The 20,678-nt window shown below is 39.2% G+C and overlaps 1 protein-coding gene across 3 annotated transcripts in view; it reads right to left on the bottom strand.

Annotated features, from left to right (window-relative positions):
- LOC139755614 (cysteine and glycine-rich protein 1-like) overlaps positions 1–20,678 on the bottom strand; it is a 53,867-nt gene that overhangs the window by 5,831 nt on the left and 27,358 nt on the right. For 2 of the 3 annotated variants that reach the window (XM_071674169.1, XM_071674168.1), the window contains 3 exons: positions 3,039–3,190; positions 1,717–1,871; positions 518–644 (listed from right to left, as the gene is read on the bottom strand). In XM_071674169.1, coding sequence (XP_071530270.1) covers positions 518–644; positions 1,717–1,871; positions 3,039–3,135 — 379 coding nt within the window. In that variant the 5' untranslated portion in view covers positions 3,136–3,190. Of the gene's footprint in view, positions 1–517; positions 645–1,716; positions 1,872–3,038; positions 3,191–4,673; positions 4,731–20,678 lie in introns of those variants that run through there. The other variant, XM_071674171.1, reaches the window with a different exon arrangement.

Here is a 20,678-nt window from a genome sequence, read left to right on the forward strand (position 1 = left end):
GTGGGTGATGGTTTCCTCACCATGACAACACACACTGCTTTCTCCATTCATCAGTATTTGGCAAAAACATTCCTGGCATACCACACTCTCCATATTCACCTGACTTCATCCCATACAATTTTTTTCCTGATCACAGAAATCAACATGAGGCTGAAACATAGAAGATATGATGACATTCCAAGTAACCATAATGATATGAAACTGGAATGCAAGCAGTTCAGTTGAAGACTTCCAGCATTGCCTCTCAAAGTGGAAAAAACATTGGGACACATATATCACAAGGAGATTACTCTGAAGGAGCCTACTTATAAAAATGTTGTATGTACACTATTCTTTGAAATAAGGGCAAAGTTTTAGAACCTTTTGATCACACCCTGTCATTACACATAACTGCTACAGAATGGATAAAAGCAAATAAGGCCATTCCTTGATTTGTTCCTACCCTACCTTGCTAACTCAGGAAACAGCAAACAATTATGAAATACATAATCATGACTGCAGAACCACAAAAACTCACAACATCTGACACAATAGTCTGCACCTCCCCATTTGGATCGTACAGGTTTTACTGCAGGTGCTGGTTGCTTCAAAGGTGCTACATAAGCTTCCATGGTTGCTGGGATGTTGCTCTTGGGAGGACCATTCTGGAAAATTTGGTGCAATTAAGGCAGGAACATTAATATACAGTAATTTTGCAGTTAGCTGTAGTCTACAAGACCATAATTTGGTGAAGGCACAAGATATGAGCAATGACACATTCTCTTTCAAAATCCAAAAAAGTACGACTGTGTCAAAATTGTCTTAAATCATCATTTACTTATTTCAGAAAAACAGCAACTTTAAGCATTATTTGTTACACAACTCTTAAACAACTAACATAAATCATTATCGATCCTAAGTGCTATATTGTGCATGCTATGAAAACCAATGTTCATCAATTCCAACATCCAACCAGTGATAATGCACTTTTTTTTAGATTACAGCATCTTTGGCTACATGTCACTTCTGATCCTTTTAATGAAATCATCAGTGACACTCAAATTTAAAACAAAAGTAATGTATAGTGGGAACTGCAATAAAACGTTCATAGAAACAAGAAGCACAGCGTGAAAAGACATGTTTTCCATGAAAACAAACATGCACCATTTGTTTTCTTTAGGTTTTTGTAAATGCATTTTGCAAATAGTTTAAAACTTACCTTTCTACTTACATATATACAAGTATACAGTGAGAAGCATCAATTCATTTTTTCGTATCAAAGATATCAGCAACAATTTAACATTAACTTTTTACTAACTACCTTAGAGAAAGGCAAGGCATCAACTAAAATACAGTATAAAAAATCAGACTCATTGACAAATTCCTGTTCTAAGGCTACCATTGATGATATAAACTATCCATTTCTAAGGCTACTGGTGATGAAATAAACTAAGTTTTTCATGGAAGTGTATTCTTTTACTATCTAATTCTTTTCCATGTAACTAGGGTAGATCATAATGTGTAAAGACTAATATAATCTATATACACATCAACTATACTCATGTAAAAATGCACCACACCAATAACATGGTGGATCTGATTTGGGCACACAATTCATTATCCAAAATCCAAACATTCATTTGCATTTAACAACAAGCAATGACACACAATTCTTTTCCAAGTTCCAATCTCCAAGCCAAAATGCTTCCCTGTAACCCTGAGGACAATTGCACAAACCTGGTACTTTGTTCCATCATCCATGGAAAGAACGCCTGCACCAACACCATATCCATAGCCTTTTGGGCCAAAGAGACGACCATAACAGCTCTTGCAGTACATCTCCTCATCATGCTCAGTGAAGGTACTACTGTCCAAGAGTTTGTTGCAGTTTGCTGTTGGGTAAGATGTTTTGTCTCAATAAAAAACAAAAGATCTGTAATCATTTAAAAAGATAAATGATCAAGTTCATTCAATGTCTAAAAAAAATAATGACAATAGTGACACAACAGTCACCCAAAATATCAGAAGCTTCAACATTCACATAAAATCATTCACATTCCACAGAAAATGCAAGATAATATAAAGCAGAGAATAATAACATTAATGCACTGCTGAAAACTGGCATGTATTTCTTATGTACAGTACATTCTATCCCCTTGGACGTCTTACCACATATACAATTCTTAAGATTACTAACAAGAAGCAGTAAAACTTCATTTGTGAGAGTAATGAACAGGTGAAAGTTCTTAAACATATGATTATAAAACTCAAATATGTCCATGTAATCAAATTTCTTAGTATTTGTGCTTTACTGGATTATCAATAATTAAGTATAAATGTATCTTATGATATCACTATTAAAATACTGGTAATGTATTTTGGGTCTTGAGTGCATTATCATATTCATATGTTATTTGGTCACTTCATGGGTTTGAGACAAATTCTAAGTCATGATCTATAACATACATAATTTTGAAAAAAAACTTAATTTGTAACAGAATTAAAAGTTAGAGCCAAAGACATTCCCTTTAATACTATCTCCCATCTGCTCTTGAAATAAATGTACATATTTTGTGTATCAGATGTCATTAATCTGTATACTGCTATTTCTCAATTAAGAACATTAAATGGTGACATGACCCATCTAGTGGTGTGAATGTAAGCAGGTAGCTCTTGACATGGATATCATAACAGCAGAGGGAATGAACTTTACAGCTAAAGACTGAGATATTCCTCCTACTGTCTACAAAGGACCCAGACTGTAAATGAAATTTTATACATATATATGCAATAGAAGAAAAGTGTTTTGTTCCTGTATCCAACACCAACACAGACACTCTCTATGACAAACACTTCCACAAGATCTTTGTGTGATTATCTAAGATCTTAAGTGAAAGGAGGCTCTGGAGGAGGGTGTTAGAGGTGCCAACATGTTTTTTTTACACTGAGAATGTTCCATCTTTGAGTACACCACACGACTTTCTACCTGTGAATAACTATGACGAATTTCTTCATGGCCCTGCACTGAGAGAGAGACCATCTACTCATGTCATACTTACCACACTTGATGCACATCTTGTGATAGGGCCGACCAAGGACTATCTTCTCCTCAGCAAAGTACACTGCCTTCTGGCACCGTGGGCACTGGCCTGGCATCTTCTCTGCTTAACACAGCTTCCTGGGTCAACCAACAATAAACTCAACACACACTCTGCAGAAAAAAATTCTCTTTTACTTTATACCTAGAAATTTATTTATTGGGAGAAATTATGACCATTAATGGATATATAATAATGTTATTCTGACACAAGATGTTAACATCATACAGAGAATGAAACATCAGTGGTATTCTTTTGTGGGGAAAATGGTACTCTGTGAGCATCAAAACTAGTCTTTGAGATATTGAGCAATTTCGTTTTGAGTTGGTAGTTACAGTATATTAATCATCTAAAAGCAATACAAGTGAGGAACATTCTAGGAAAATGTGGGGCTGATTACCATGAACATGGATGAAACACTTGCAAACATTAAACTGAACCGATGACAACGTTTCCTGATCTTAATTAGATGAGATTTATCGTAATATTCATTATTTCAGTCGAAATCATCCTGAAGCACCCAAGATGAAGCATCGCGTTAAGTACCGTCAAATGTCCGCAAACAGACTACAGATCAAATCACCGCACGCGCCACCGTCCAACCACTCCATGAGCAGCCCCATTCCCACACACTCCCCAGCAGCTCACCACTTTAATGTTGGTATAAATCCCTTATAAACATGAGCTACTATGGATGGATAAGGGAATATATCATTGGTTATTTTTTAAAGGGATTTAACCTACCTTTATATTACTTAACTAATTTTCCCTTACCTAAATATCTCACCAAAATTGTCTTATACACAGAAGTCAACACAATGCCCTGTAAAATACCTTGCACTTTTCATTCTATTCTGTAAACATTAAAATGCAACTGCAGAACAAAAGTACATAATATCCACTGCTAGCCTGATGCGTGGCTAAACTGGTATTTTTGTAAAATCTTATTTATAATGTTTAGTTTTTTCCTCTCTACACAGTGATGTTTCATATCTTAGACCAGTTCTAGGATCAATTTTCAGAAAGGTTTCTGAATTTCCTTGTAAAAAGTGTGTATTGGCTCTTATCTTAAACCAGGTCTGAGACCAAAGTGCTTCAAAAAAGCAAACCAAGAAAATTTTATCTCCCACACCGTTATAAAATGCGAAGTGAGGAAACACCCTATTTAACTGAACAGATGTCATATCTGATCTCAAAACCTTCCCTTTGTATCGCCAGTAAAGAAAAAAGGGAATACAAAAATTTCCATTTGTCACGGATGAGAATTAAGGTCCACAATAAATCCTCGTTAATAATACGAATTCGTCTTATTACTCGTACGAAGTAAGCCACCCACCAACCCTTATAAGAGGCAAGCATGAAGTCTACATAACCTTCAATACTTTGTATTAGTCACAATAAAGTGTCTTTAGAAACCTTCAATCCTTATTACTGGCAGGAATGAAGTCTCCAAAAACCTCCATATACTTATCACTGGTAAAAATGACAAGTCTACTAAAACCTCCCATCCTTAATACTTCAAGAAGCCAGATACACTCGTATACCACTAGCTGAGTGACCCTGGCAACACACTTTGTAACCAATTAGTGAACTTACTCCCGAGTTCTCGTTCAACTACTGATACGTCCGTGGGGGCCGGCACTGCAGCTGAAGCCTGGACAGGATCCCTGACGTTAGCGAAATATCCTTGCCAAAGTTGTATCTGAATGATGTTACTTTACTATCCAGCCTCAACGTTAAAAAACTCAATAAAATAAAATACCATGTCATCAGCAAACTATTGTACTTTTTAATAAAAAGGAGTAAAGACAAGAACTAGGGTAAATATATACCAAATAGTTACGAGTAGAACTCCTTATAGCTCCATTTTCAAGTTTGGTGGATTGCATGAATTTTTTTTTTATTTAAACGAGATAAAGTCTACATAATAGTCCACACATTAAGAGCGTATCTACCTACTAATAACTTTCCCAACCTTATGTGTGCACATGTCCAATGTTAAACGGAGACGGGGCGACATGAGTGTAAAACACATAATTTTATATGTAAAACAAACAGTAAACACAAATGTAAAACTATCTCCCCATATTACAAAAATCTTAACCATAAAAGAAACAGACCTGCATAATTTTACCTATGAGACTGCAGAACTGCCAGTCAACTTCTCTCAATGTCACTGGTTCAATAAATACACAAACTCTTCCATCTGCCTCCTTGCCATCACATATCCTTCCTCACCCTTCCTCTTCTACTTTCCCACTATCTCATTCTCTTCATCTTCCCCCTTTCCCACGGTTCTGTCACGTCATTTCCCCACCCCCGTACCTTGCATTCCATTTTCATCTCATTCCACTTCATATCCCTTCCCCCCTTAACTTCACATTCCACTTCAATACTCCACTGTAGTTTCCACTTCATATCCCCCCCCCCCCTTCATTCACATTCCACTCCATTGCTCCACTGTCATTTCCACTTCATTTGCCTCCCTCTGAGCGGCACTGCTTCCCCCTACACACCACCGTGATTGATCACGCTCGTAGCCTCGTCCATGGATCGGGCAGTGATTGACGAAGCCCATTAAGCCCTCCACCTCCCAGCTTCACCTCGCATGTCTTCCTCCACTTACCCACAGCAACTAGGTTCTTTCCAATGAACCACCACCACCGCCACTACCCACATGTTAATACAAGCACGAAGCTGTCACTATCTAACTGCAGAGAACCCTGACGTAACTATTAACACTACTATGCCACAAACTAATCACCAGTGTACTACCACGCTACTAAACCACTAACCAACAGGCCCAAATACAAGCCTGACGCCACCAGACGACCAACCAACATCGCCAGCAGCTAGCCTTACTGCACCGCCAGGCCACAAAGTCTAGCACGTCCATCACAGATAAGCAGGCGACGCCAATCTGCTGATGCATCTAAAAGCACTCTCGTTGAGCTAAATAGTAACTATTTTATACTTGGATACGTCACCCCGACCCCATTACAATATCTACAAGATTTACCAAAGACAAATTTCCTCCTTGGCAAGATAAAACCCGCCTCGCTACCTATATTCAATCAGCGTCTACCGGTTTGTCTAATCAAACCTAACGTAACTAGTTACCTTGGCTACATACACCACTACAGTCTCCTCTTTTTTTTTTTAATACTCTAGTACATATACAGAGTTAAAAATTAAACCATATACACTCCACATGTACTAACAGGTTTGCAGAGTGCAAACTGAATATGAATGTAAGACTGATAATCATAAGAGATGCATTAAAAAAAAAAAAACGCAATCTACTACCTGAGCTTTTTATTTTTTACAAGGACTGGGCATACCAAGTGAAATGGATTCACTTAAAATAATACAATGAATCACTACCAATGTCAGTGGGCTTGTTCAAGAGAAATATCACCGGCAGTGATTCAGAGTTTCAGAAAAAGACGTCTGTTGTGTGAAGGGCTTTCATGTAACCAAAAGATCGTACGTAGGAATTCCAGCGCATAACTACATTCCTCACCAGAAGGTTATCTGAAGTACCAGGTCCACTCAACTACAACAATGTCAAGTAGAGTCTGAGCTCGTTGATAAGCCAACCTTTGATTTCTAGAACTTCGTCACTCTATCGCTGTATCTCCGGTTTACCACACACACACACACACACACTGGCCAAACCACATCCCTACTGGTTTTTGTGCCTATCAGCAAGTCCGAATGTCTGTCTGTCTGTGTAACATACAACGCAAGCTCCACTGCTTTCTTAGACTCAACACTGCCTGTCTCCACCTCTCGTTACGGACGAATGCAATGCAAACTCAAAATGGGTATTTGGTTATTCTGGCGGTTAATACCAAGTTATAACCACCAATCGGAAATAACTTAAAGATGTTTTCCATTTGTTTAAGATAAATCTAAGACCATACATGATCGAAAATAATTTCAATGCGTTTTTCAGTTGTTCAAGATATATCTTAAGACCATACATATGCTCCACTCAGCGTATATGGTTCTTGTACCTCAAAAAGCCAAGATACTATCTGTATCCACAATCTTGGTCATGTCTTAAAAGAAGAACGGAGAACGTGCAAAATAAGAATTTTCACCGTTAAGATTAAAGGGTTTGCTTATCTAATCTACTATCAGTACATACCTGGAATCCTTAAGTACTATGCCTGTCATAATAGCAAACATACCTTGATAAAGAGATAATAAACTGCGCGTTTGGACTCCTCTCTGAATTCTAGCCACGGAGTGTTCATTATTTCTAAAAACAGGTTTATAACCACCTTTCAACTGCCCCGAAAAAAAATGGCTAGAAAAATCAAACCAATTTACACACAAAAAACGTTTTACACACACACACACACACACACACACACAACGTAAACAGCAGTTCAAAAACTTGAATATCAGAGAAAGTTCAAGAGATGAGGCCCCACAAGTGTAGACACCCCTCCAGGTAATGCACAAATAGATATTTACACGTCTTTCTGCGCACTTCAAAAAAAAAAAATTCATAACCCATCACACTACTGAAAATGTTTTCCTCAATATGTTAAAATATAATCTTCAAGTTACTGTAGCAAACTTCAATAGAAAAAACTTTACTCTTGTGAAGCGTTCATAAAACTTCCTTTACCATTCATGAAAACAAATCAAATTAATCTCATGCAAATCCTCAAGCCCAATAAAATTCTTACGCTACCATAAAAACTCCTCTACTGCACATAAATAAACCTCAATCTATGGTAAAAATCTAAAGTAAAACCATATACTATGGAGAAAGCCTTCTCAACGCCACAGCAAAAACCTCGTTGGAGTAAAAGGCTTACAAACTAATGTGTAAACCTGCATGCTGCGGTCAAATCTTACGGCGCAGAATAGTAAAAAAAAAAAAAAAAAAAAAAAAAAAAAATCGCGAGTGCAAATCTCAAACAAATAATATACATTGCGAATGCTTCCATGCTATATATATATATATATATATATATATATATATATATATATATATATATATATATATATATATAAACTATGGAAAAAAAATCCCCAAAAACATACCTGCAACAAAATTCCCTAAAATTTCCAAAGTTCCCTAAAAGAAAAAAATCCTTTCCCCTTATATTCCTTAACCCCTCCCCACTACAAAAGCTGGACGGCTATGTAAATCCAGCTACCTAGTAGCCATATTATTTTCTCCACAAGACTTTAAAGTAACGGGGTTCGAACGTGCCTAACCTTGACCACCACAATCCATCAGTGCAACTCGCCTGCCTCCCAACGAAACCGGCTAGTTACCATGTACCCACCAATTCTCTCTTCTGTCTGGCTAACCCACGTACTCACTCCCTCATCAGACCACGTACAACCCCACATATGTATGCAAAATATGTTGAAAAAAAAATGCAGTTGGTACTTTCTCTGGGCTTTTGGCCGATCAAACGGCCGTCAATGTCTCCCATACCCCAAGCCTGAAGAATCTCAACAACTTGAGATCTTAACAGTAATTTTTTAAGACCATATATTCTCATTATACGAGAAAACATCACTTTACATGATGTCACTGCACACAGCCACTCGATAAAGGAATCGTTCATGTGGCCACTCTTCATACAGCCAACAATGAAGTCAAAACTGGTCACGTCAGCTCCTACATTAACATTCATCATCAATCTTCCTCATGATGTTCATTAAGATCCGTCTCACCAACATCTCTCATCAATCATCGTCATTAAGGGACATTTAAAGTCTCATTAAACGCACTTCACTATGAACCTCTGCATGTCGAAATGAGGACATTTTTACCATTTTCACCTGTCTACATTAAAGGCAATATATGCGGTGAGAGCGTGTATGGCCTTAAAATTATCTCGAGCATCTGAAGAAGGTGTTCAAGTTTTTCCCCGACTGAATACAAAATAGCCCTGGCAGTCATTGGGCCTAAAACCCGATATGACCAACCAACTGTTCAGTGGTATAGATATTCCTCTTTTAACTTCAGTTGTTTCTCTCAAGTTATGTGGATTTTTCAGGTATGCAAAAAAAAAAAAAAAATGTGTTGCCTTAAGGCTGATTTGCATGGTGACTCTGATATTGCCTCCTTTCAAGTTTGTCTTTCCAGCGAGTCCACACGTGATATAATCAAACTTACTGCGTAGGAACATCTTGGACAGGTTCACAATGATTGAGTCTAGAGGTAATGGTTGAAAGTGCTTGGGGAGGGTGGGGCCTGTGTTTGTGTGCAAGACAAACATAAACTAAGTCTAAGCCGAGAAAGAATAAACCCAAACAAAACACAAGCAAACAGACAAAACACAAATGTAGAGTTTCTGACGCGGCAGGATATGAACATAAATGAAAACAAGGGCAGAAAGCCAGCCCCCCCAACGTAACACTGCTCTCTTACACCATAACCCTGAACTAGTGCGACAAACCTCTCCCTCCTCCCACCCTCTCCCAACATACTTAAACAGAATGTCAACGGTCATTGTCGGTCTCAAGCACCCGTCCCGTGCTTCTTCAAACTTCCTGGAGTGTTGCTCCTTCTTCCGTATATGTATGTATACACATTCCATAATCAAAGGCCCTCAGCTCAAGATGAAGAGCTTCGTTATCCTTACACGCGATTCTTATTGAAGGCGCACCAATTACTGTGTGTAGACGAATTTTATAAGGTCCTTTCCCTTCGTAACGTAGCCTTACACCGCAAGAATTCTTTTGTTACAGCAGAACTACTCATCCGAAATGTAACAGGCTGGTAGGTACAATGGTTGTCATGGATGGGACTAACATTAAATTACTGTGTGTAGACGAATTTTATAAGGTCCTTTCCCTTCGTAATGTAGCCTTACACCGCAAGAATTCTTTTGTTACAGCAGAACTACTCATCCGAAATGTAACAGGCTGGTAGGTACAATGGTTATCATGGATGGGACTAACATTAAATCTGGTGCTACCCGTAGGGCAGAAATTACGGCCAAAGATGGCTCAGATGAGTCACATTCATGTTTTGGCCTCAAGCGACACCTTAGGCGAACTTTCTACCTCCTTTTTTATCCAAAAAGATTTCACTGACACTTTTTACCCGCCTTTGGTCACTTGGGCTGCTAAGTTTTTTTTACTGGGGGTTAATATATGTTTTTCTGAAGTTACTGAGTTTTTAACATTCGTTTTTTACTATCATCGCCTAAATCGATCGTACTTATAATTCATTCTATAATTATCTTTGCTTTCATTGACACTGTTCGTAGCAATTTCCATTCTATTCATCGAAAAAAAAAATACTTTTGAAACGTGTGATACCAGTACCACAGAGTCACTATAGTATATCCACACTCGTGCAATCTTTTCTTTTTAAGAACCAGTCATCAGTTGTGGCAAAGAATGAAGAAACTCTACAAAAGACCAAGTGCGTGAGGCAGGTGTGGTAGTCGGGCGGAGGTAAGGCAATCCCACAGAGAACACACATACTCCAGGCCGAGGGTGAGGGAGAGCCAAAACCTGTCCACTTAAGAGAGGATGTGTAGGTGTGTTTACACGGGAGCCACCAGAACCAGTCTAGTTACAGGCAGGTGTGTGTGGTGTGTTTGTGTACAATGGCAGAGGAGAGGGCCTGTCTAGCTCAAAAGAAAAGTGTGTGGGTGGGTGTGTACTGGGGCCGTGAGTGTAAAGGATGTATGTACATGGAGTGTGTACACAGTGTGAGGGCCGGAAAGCAGGTGGGGAGTGTACACCGGACTCAGGAGTCACGTTAGGGTAAATTATAGTGACCAGCAAAAAAGCTCTCGCCGCCGTCGCCTGGGCTTCTTCCACACCATCAAAACTCCAGCATCCCAGATACTCACCCACCCACCACCCTCACGTTATTATTCATAAATCTACAGCTCATATATATATATATATATATATATATATATATATATATATATATATATATATATATATATATATATATATATATATTTCTTTCTTTCTTCTTTCATACTATTCGCCATTTCCCGCGATAGCGAGGTAGCGTTAAGAACAGAGGACTGGGTCTTTGAGGGAATATCCTCACCTGGCCCTCTTCTCTGTTCCTTCTTTTGGAAAAAAAAAAAAAAAAAAAAAAAAAAAAAAAAAAAACGAGAGGGGAGGATTTCCAGCCTCCCGCTCCCTTCCCTTTTAGTCGCCTTCTACGACACGCAGGGAATACGTGGGAAGTACTCTTTCTCCCCTATCCCCAGGGAATATCTATATATCTATCTATCTATCTATCTATATATATATATATATATATATATATATATATATATATATATATATATATATATTCGTCATTTCCCGCGCTAGTGAGGTAGCGTTAAGAACAGAGGACTGAGCCTTCGAGGGAATATCCTCACTTGGCCCCGTTCTGTTCCTTTTATTTGGGGGGGGGGGGGGGGGGGGGAGGTAAGTAAATATATATGCTATGAAAACATCTGATAGTACTTTTTCGTGTTTAATATTTTTGAAACTACTGATAACGTTCTTCATACTTAATGTCACCGGGCAACGAAACCTGGGGTTGGTCCGGCATAAGGACTTAATGAGGCGGTGAGCAAGACACCTTCCTCTGGTAACGTAGTGTTTGCAAGGTTCCCTCACCCCAGGGGCAGCAGTAACACTCACGGCAACACATTCCCCGGAGCAGCCCGTACAGTACGTGTCAGCTCACCCAGACGGCATCATCCAATCCGTTCTATGATCCAAGCTGAAACGCCGTAAGTAAACACAGGACAGAATCTACCCTCTCCCTCGCCCCCTCTCGAACGCCAAATTTCTAAAATCCACACCACCATTACTCACATATATATATATATATATATATATATATATATATATATATATATATATATATATATATATACATATATATATATATATATATATATATATATATATATATATATATACATACGATACGTGATCTAACAACATTCTTTATTTCAAAGAATTATATTACTTTACACTAACCAAATCCAAACGTATTCGGAAATTAGGTTAGGGCGCTCGAGCCTCACCCCAAAGCCAGTCTATCATCATAATGCCTAACACGTTCCTGTCCTACATATATGGCGCCTCAAAGATAAAGATCATAACCAATACTTCCTCGAAGAATTTATTATCCCTAATTTTATCTAGCACAAATGTAGCATTGATCAGGAATCTAACTTTCTCGGAGACTCAATAAATTCATTTTTTTTTTTTTCACTGGGATTGCTGATCACCTGTAAAGTTCATGATAAGAAAATCGTGTCACTGGAGTGGGTGCGAGCACACTTGAAAGTTGTGTGAAAGTTTTAAAGCAATGTACAATACCTGTAACATTAGAGATAAAACATTCACCGAAATGTCACCTCAAAACTGATGACTGACATTTCCATCATAGGATAAGGCTTATAATTCTAATCTTCGATGTATTTACACGGCTAAACAAACGCAAGATTAAGTAATAAATTTACAAATAATTGTGTAAATTCACACGCAATGCTTTTGTATCTTTGTTAGAAATTTACCAAGAAAAGTGGAACTAATTAATGGTTAACCTTGACAAATTCCTTTTCTTCAGAGCTTGCTGGGGTGCAGCAGGTATGTTATTTTCAAATGTAATATAAATGTCTATATTTTTCAATTTCTCACTGATATCTACGATATCAACATGAAACAAGCGTTCCGTCCCGGGTAAAAAGCAGTCGTTAAATGTAGCAATCAATCTGGAATATCATACTTGGAAGGACATACGACTGACCACCATTCTCATTCTCAGGATGCCAGAATGTGACCCACCGCAACCCTGACCTTTCCTCCTTTCATGTCACCCACTTTACCTATTAGGATGGCCAGGCCTAGCCTAACCTTGTGGCTAGGTGAAATGGTTGGTTGGCTGTTTGGTCTTAAGGCCTATCAACTGCCAGGGTCAGTAAGGCCGTCAACGTACGTTACATCCCACCAACCTTCGAAAAATCTATAACACCTTCGGGTGATACAGATAATTATAGGACTACATACACTCTCTATGCATGTGGCCTATGGCTAGGAGAAATATTTGGTTTCTGTGTCATAATACATAGAGATAAGGTCTTGTACTGATGCCGTATCAGCCCCCTTTGACTCGTGCGCTATAACATACAAACCATTTCCTTGTACAATTTCTTAACAATTCATCGCCAGCCTTAGGCATAATATTCTATTTATATATTTCTTTCTTTTCAGAAAAAACAATAACACTGTTCCTCAAACGAGAGGCTTTTTAGGAATACTCTTTCATTCACTGGCTTTGTCAACGTAAGATACAAAATCACATTTAAAATTCTCTCGTGTTGTATCTGGCGACTAAGAGGGCCCAGAAGAAGGGTCTGGATTTTATTTTTTCTTCAATCCTGGTATCATCACTTTCGTATAAGTGGCAACAAAATAAGATCTGACTACCAGACTAGCAAGATCAGCTGACTGCTCAAGTAACTAGGCTCGCCAGATGTAGTCAGAAAGCTGGTCAGCTCTACCCATTAACCTGGCCGAAGCTAGTCACAAATTTGGTCCACGAAGCTGGACGGACCTAGCCGCTGAGCCGCCTGGTTCTAGTCACGCAGGCTGGTCAGATCTAGTCAAAAAGTTAAGTCAGATCTGGCCAAATATAGTGCGACCTGTTCTGTCGGATCTAGCAAATAGTTAACCCGGACCTAATCATTAACAAGCCGGATCTATGTACCAGCTCAGCTGGATTTAACGAGACGTTCCAAGGCCAATTTGTATAGGAGTGATAACTAACACCATATAGTTTTAAAGGTGATGTTAATACTCCCTCTCATGCCTTATTATCGCACAAACACAATAGTTCCTGCCACCTATGTCACCTCCTGCAAGATATGTATATAATTTCTACTTAACAGTGAATGAATGTGTCCATAATAGCTGACTCGGGAATGGGCGTAATAGATGATGCAAGAAACAGAACTACAGACGCTCTGAATTTCTAAAGGTTTCTACTTGAGCTTTAACACAAGCTATGCTAACGTCACGTATTACAAATGTGGTACTAACAGACCCACAAACTCCAGTTTCTATGTACACATCAGCGACACACAAGAAAGGCTTGAGTCTCGTTTGTCGTACGAGGGTGATAAAAATGAGTGGAAGGAAAGCGTGAACGTGAGACGTCACGAAGCCTACATCAAACAATGACGCGGCTTCCTCCTACACCATCCTAACCAAGCCTTAATTGGGCAACAGACAGCCGGCCAGAGCGGACCACAGCTGCTTAGCTATGGCTACTACTTCACTACATACACTCCCCAGTATGAAAAATTTGATACACTAAGCACTCTTAGTTACATATTCCTCCCAATAAGACAAGTCTGCTGTACTAAACACTCCTATGAGGTTGCTTTAATAAGAACTATGCTACACACTCTTCCAGATACGCAAGAGTCATATTAAGCATTTCTACAATACATGCTTTCCCAAATAACTGAAGTTAGCTAGTCTACGCACTCCAACCTAAACTGACATTTGATATCCCAGCATAAAATACTATGGTCTTGATGACACCATTCGATAAATAGTATGAAAATCGCAAATGAGATGTTCTTTCCTGACAAAACCTCATACAGTCTAAACTTACACGCTTATTGAAGAAAATCCCGTTCGAGCTATAATAAAAGAAACAAAAATTCGTATCATATCTTCATTCATAACTGCTACAATACACAGTGTATGCAGACAGTCAATGAAAGAAATACCAAAGTACGACTTACATTGGTTTTATACGAATAGTCTGACGATAATGTTCTGCCTAATCACAGCAATGCAAACAAGCCGTGCTGAGCGTTTCAAAGATCCAAATCTGATTAACCACAAACACTACAATCAATCTTACCATCTTATCACTCGCTCCTCTAAACAAAGAAACTGAACAACGACAATTACGAACGGCACATTAAACTTCGTCCATGAAGGAACAAAAGGGAACCCGAGACTTCAAGATAAAAATCATTTCAAGCGGAATTCGCCGTTGGCTTGGTGCTTTCACCTCTTGATTCTTCCAGTTGTGGTCACGGAATGACGATCTTAATGTTCGATTAACTGCCTCCGTCACCCACCACAGGCAAGGTGACGATACACTTGTGATGGCGAACGGCTAATTCCGTCTCTGATCAAAGTTACGGTCAATTAAGACCTACACCCTACCTCTTACCAATGCGACATTCAAAAACCTAACTCCGTCAGGTATTGCTGTTACGGTTTAACGGCTGTAATTTACCATTGTGACGGCTGTAACTCTTACCTCTTACCGTTGTGACAGCTAATGGGTAACTCAGGTACGTGTATTCAACAGCTAATTCCGCCTCTTGCCGTTGTAACAGTTAACAACTGTTTATAACCATTGTGAAGGTAAACTGCCATCTCCACTTCTAGCCGTTGAATCTATGTCCAGTTGTGAGTTAGGAGCTATTTCTCACTAGTATTATGATTTCATCACACGTCTATCATCTGTCCAATACTGTTACATTCTCTGTAACTCGGGCAGTTAAACAGGTCTACTTTACTACCGAAGATTTGAGAGAAATCCTCTTAGCACGAAAACTATTCAACTTCTTACATACCAGTTTTGTATGAAAGTAAACAAGCTTATATAGAAAATCCTTGGCCAGGAAGTTTTACTTGATGTACTTAAGTAGCGAGAGTTAAAAGGTAGCTTACATCAACAAAGACAATCTGAAGTTTTCAGGGATGGTTTTCCTACGTTATACACACCAAAAATATTTACGTTCAAGATGAATTATAAGAAACGTTTAATAGTGAAGACGTAGGGGAGGAAAAGTTTGCTTAAAATTACCGAAAAAAAGTAAATATATATATTCAGTGGAAAAGCGCACAAAAAGGGGCCATAAAACATAATCACAAACGAACTGAAGAACTCGTGAAACATTGAACAGACCGGCAAGCCACTCCACTCACGATATACGTACTGGTACGCCAAAACATACGGTCTCGTAACAGTACTAGCATACTAAAAGCAAATAAAAGGCGCATAAGGACTCACAAACCTAGCATTGACGGGTTGCTGGCCGCCCTGGCCCGCTGCGGCCATCAACCGCCACACATCCTACATTGCAGGTTCGACATTCTGCCACCTTTTCTTCGCTACCATCAAGAGATTGTTTAGACACCGGGAAAATACTATATACTTGAACTAGTACATGAAAAAAATATATATATCAATACTGTACGGCAATGATCAAAGAGGGGATTCATGATCAAATTCCACATCCAGGAAATCATGGTGTAACGCCTCTATAATAGGCTTGTGGTATGGGTTCCGCCAGGAGGCATTAACGGGGATAAAAGAACAGGATGGCGCCGGTGGTGAGGTCCTCAGAAGGTGGTCTGTGGCCACCCCTCTTGATTCTTACCTAAGGCGGAGCAGCTGGGCCTCTTTCTCATATGCACCTGCTCTCATTGTTGCTGGCAACCTTTTGTATATTTCTTATGCGCAGTCGCGTATGTGTAGAAACACATAAGATCTACAGGAGGTTTCACAAATCTAGTATTAACAATGAGACACTCTGGCTCTTGATATACCAATGTAATTCATTACCGAGCTCTGCCGACCAAACCCCTCGGAGGATTTAACATCTGGCTCAAGGTAATCCCGTGATCCGCCAGTCGACCGGCAAGAGGTTTTACCACAAATGATATACGAAACTGGTTCCCCCACAGTTTTTGCCGACAGATTTGCAGGGGTTTTTACCTGTGAACACCGTGGACACTTGAGAGCAGTGGTGTGTATACAAACCATAATGACAGGAGCGAATTGTGTTTTATTAAGCCTATGTCTTCTATGAGCATCGAAAGATGCTAAAACTTTTCTAAACAAAATTTCTCTACACATACGAAAAGAAATTAACACAAATACAGAACTGCAATTGACTCACTTTCTCACAAATACACTCGGAGGAACCAACTTGAGTGACACAAAAACCTTACAAATAACTGTGGGTAAGCCACCTCGACAACTGCTTCCGGTGCACTGCGATAAACTGCCAGGCAGTTTGTTGACTTATAAACATTACGTCATTCTGTGAACTACTCGTCAAATTCTTACGGTTACCACACTGTTTGTTCCTGAATACACACACCCCATGTATACGTCATATCCGAAAAGGTCCTACGCAACTTGCAAAGCTGAATGGGAAATACACATCCGTTTACTCTCCTTGAACATCAGTTGATATACAATGTACAATGTACAATAAATTCGATATCTGTGCCGACAACACCCACATGCCGCCTTATATTTTACATGAGCCATTAATTCTACTCTATCAAAACTCCTCAGAATGTACATGCAAATATTGTTAGGTCGGTTTTACATACTGCTGAAGAGTCAGGAAGCATGAAACCGTTACATACAATAATCTATCATGGCCTACCATTACACTATAACCCTGTTCTAACGACTCAGGAACCCAGAACATCGCCATTGTATTATAAAATCAAATCAGTAAGAGTATTATTTTTCTGGGTGAGCAAGGACCTGAGTTAAGCTTGCGAAGAATTACCGGTATAACTGTGGGTTCTGCTAGGTTTGCCATGACGAAATTTCACGGCTACGTTTGACATGATAAAATTTCCGTGACAATAAAATAACCCAAGGTTAGGCTCCGTATGAAAGGTTCGATGAAACATACAACGAAAACTTTCAAGACAGTCAATATGTTGTGTAAACATTTCCTTATCTACTCTCGCCTTATCTGGTTATCAGGAATGGCTGGAATGTCAGATTACAAAAGGCATTACATCAATTTATACGCACTCGTGTATATATATATATATATATATATATATATATATATATATATATATATATATATATAGTGCAACGTAACGTTCAACACTATAATGGCCGATGTCACTAAGCTGACTTAAATCCGTAACTATATAATGAACGGTGCCAACTTCAAACTTCGCACAATGACTCACCCTGAACTTTCCTTACTTCTAGTAGCTTTTTTTTTTTTCAAAGTTCAAGATCGCGATGTCAGTTACAAGGAATGGCAGAGGTCAAGATCATTCAGCTGTCTTCGCCCGAAACCGAAAACGCACCTCAGACTATCCAGCATAGGAGAGTCTTACAGGCGAACTCACTCACTCAAGAGCAACGGAACTGGAAATCCAATTTCATAAACAACAGACCGCCTTTTCCAGACGAATGTATAAACTTACGAAACACTATATACATAAATTTACCGTGAACCTCCATAAGTCAGCCTACATAACGTCAATTGACTCACGAGCAACGTAGCCACTCAAACTTACCTAATACAACAAAGAGCACATAAACCACTGGGTCAACAACCTCTTAAATTACTCATCCAAAAATAACAATATACATTGGCGAGTGTCTGCGGTTTTATCCACATGGCTGCACACCTCATGACACCGTGAAGGGCACGGGGGACCGACCGACCCCGCGCCTCTCTCTGTGATTGATCGTATTCACGCTTTCTTAGACATTTAAAAATTCTGAACAAAACCTCAAAATTGGAGTTATCAAACTTAAGAACGTTGAAATACGAGGCTAGAGCACACAGCTTATTTAGAACGAGGCCAGAGCACACAGCTTATTTATTTGAGTTGTAACTAATATGTAACAAATAGGCCATAATCTGTTTGAGAATACAGGAACTAATTTCACTTTTCTAATCACTCTTATTTTCATGGTCATTGTTTTACCGTTTTTTTTTTCCTTTTATGATTGTTATCGTACTCAATAAAATCAGTCGTAATCATCCATCCTATAACCGATACTGTAACATTATGAACTTTATTTCCTGCTTCTGTTTTTGGAACAAGATTCTGCTACTCTGGCCCTGTGATAACCATCTTTATGTTTCAATTCTCACCAGAGGGAACAACCAGGACAGAGGCGTAATAAGCATATAATTACACCGACAAACTATTTTAAGTGAGAGAACTTCCGCTTATTACGTTAACAAGTACCTGATTTTTTTTTCATATTCGAGAATGATAATGACTTACGTGCCAAAGGCACAAGGTTGAAAAACTGAGGTAACATTAAAAGATATTGTAATTATGTTTTTTGTGTCGCATCAAATCGTTTCCTGCGATGCTTGTAGACGTCCGCCCAGCCATCTGGTGAAGTAGAGGAACAAGCTCCTGTATATTAACAATTTTCCACCGCTTTCATTGCTTCTAGGGCTGGTTCTACGCACACATTACAACCTCCCATCTCATAGTCTTCAGAATAAAAAATAGTTGACATATACAGAACGTAAAGCCTAGAAATGTCTGCACACACTAGTAAAATCACTTATAGGAAATGCTAAACACACACTCACACACACACACGGGTTACGTGGTGCCGTGGCTAGCGACGCTGACCACCACTCGCGTTCAAATCGTAAGCGCAGCAGTCGGCCCACAGTCAACCTTGTTGTTCATCCTCTCCTCGGGGCTAATCGATAACTGGGTAACTGGATTAGGCTTAGGTGTGTGAATGTGTCCACACAGAGGAATAAAGACATGTATGTACATACATACAAGGGAAAAAGACTGGGGCAAAGCAAGTGCAAAACTCTCTCCCGGTAATGAACACACACACACACACACACACACACACACACACAGCTAGAATGCAACCCGGGTACGTGATGGGATATGCGCAGGCACTCTGTAATTCCAGGTCACCTATCAGGAGGACCGGACATGCCCCATCACGCACGCAGTTACCAACTCATCTCACTACCTCACACCAACACAACACTGGTGACTCATACGTTATAGGCTCCTTTACAACTACAACACAGCTCCCTAAAAACAGGCGACTGGTTTTCCTTCAGACTTTACATGAGGTTCACACACGACACCCTGCACATACTAGGAAGAACATGACAGGAAACAACTGTCGTCCAATCGTCACTCCCCCTCCAAGAAGCTGACGTCAAAATACATCATTGTTTGCATTGTACACCTTGCGTTTATGAAGTGGTAATCTACATAATATAGGGCGACGCCCCTGATGTCGGATTCTGTAAACAATAGTAATGGACGAATTCAGCTCTCCTATGCTACCCTCTGGTGGTGGTGATGCCAACTACTCGCAACCAAGAGTCATATCATTACACGAAGCCTTAAGGAACACTTCTAGCCATCCCGAACAAACGGATCGTCGGCCGACGATACTTTAAACCAACAGCGATTAACTCAAACGCCACAACTCTGCCAGGCTTTACGATCCTCCCCCCAAAAAATACTCCAGTCAACAGTTTTAACTAGAAACAGGCAAACTACAACACAAATCAACTTGAACTGAAAAAATATGCAAACTTTAACAAAAACAAAACTTGAATGGAAATTGGCAAACGTCAACATAAACACTACTTAACCTGGATATAAACAAACTCTAACATAAACACAAACCGAGCAGCAAATACGGGAAAAAAAATCCAGAAAATACATGTTTCAACTGCATATAGACCAACAGTCGTAGACACTTACAACTTTAACAGGACGTCTCTCAATACACTTCTGATATATTTCCAAACTTTTATCTATTCC

The sequence above is a fragment of the Panulirus ornatus genome, chromosome 19 (genome assembly GCF_036320965.1).
Source record: "Panulirus ornatus isolate Po-2019 chromosome 19, ASM3632096v1, whole genome shotgun sequence".
Lineage (NCBI taxonomy): Eukaryota > Metazoa > Arthropoda > Malacostraca > Decapoda > Palinuridae > Panulirus > Panulirus ornatus.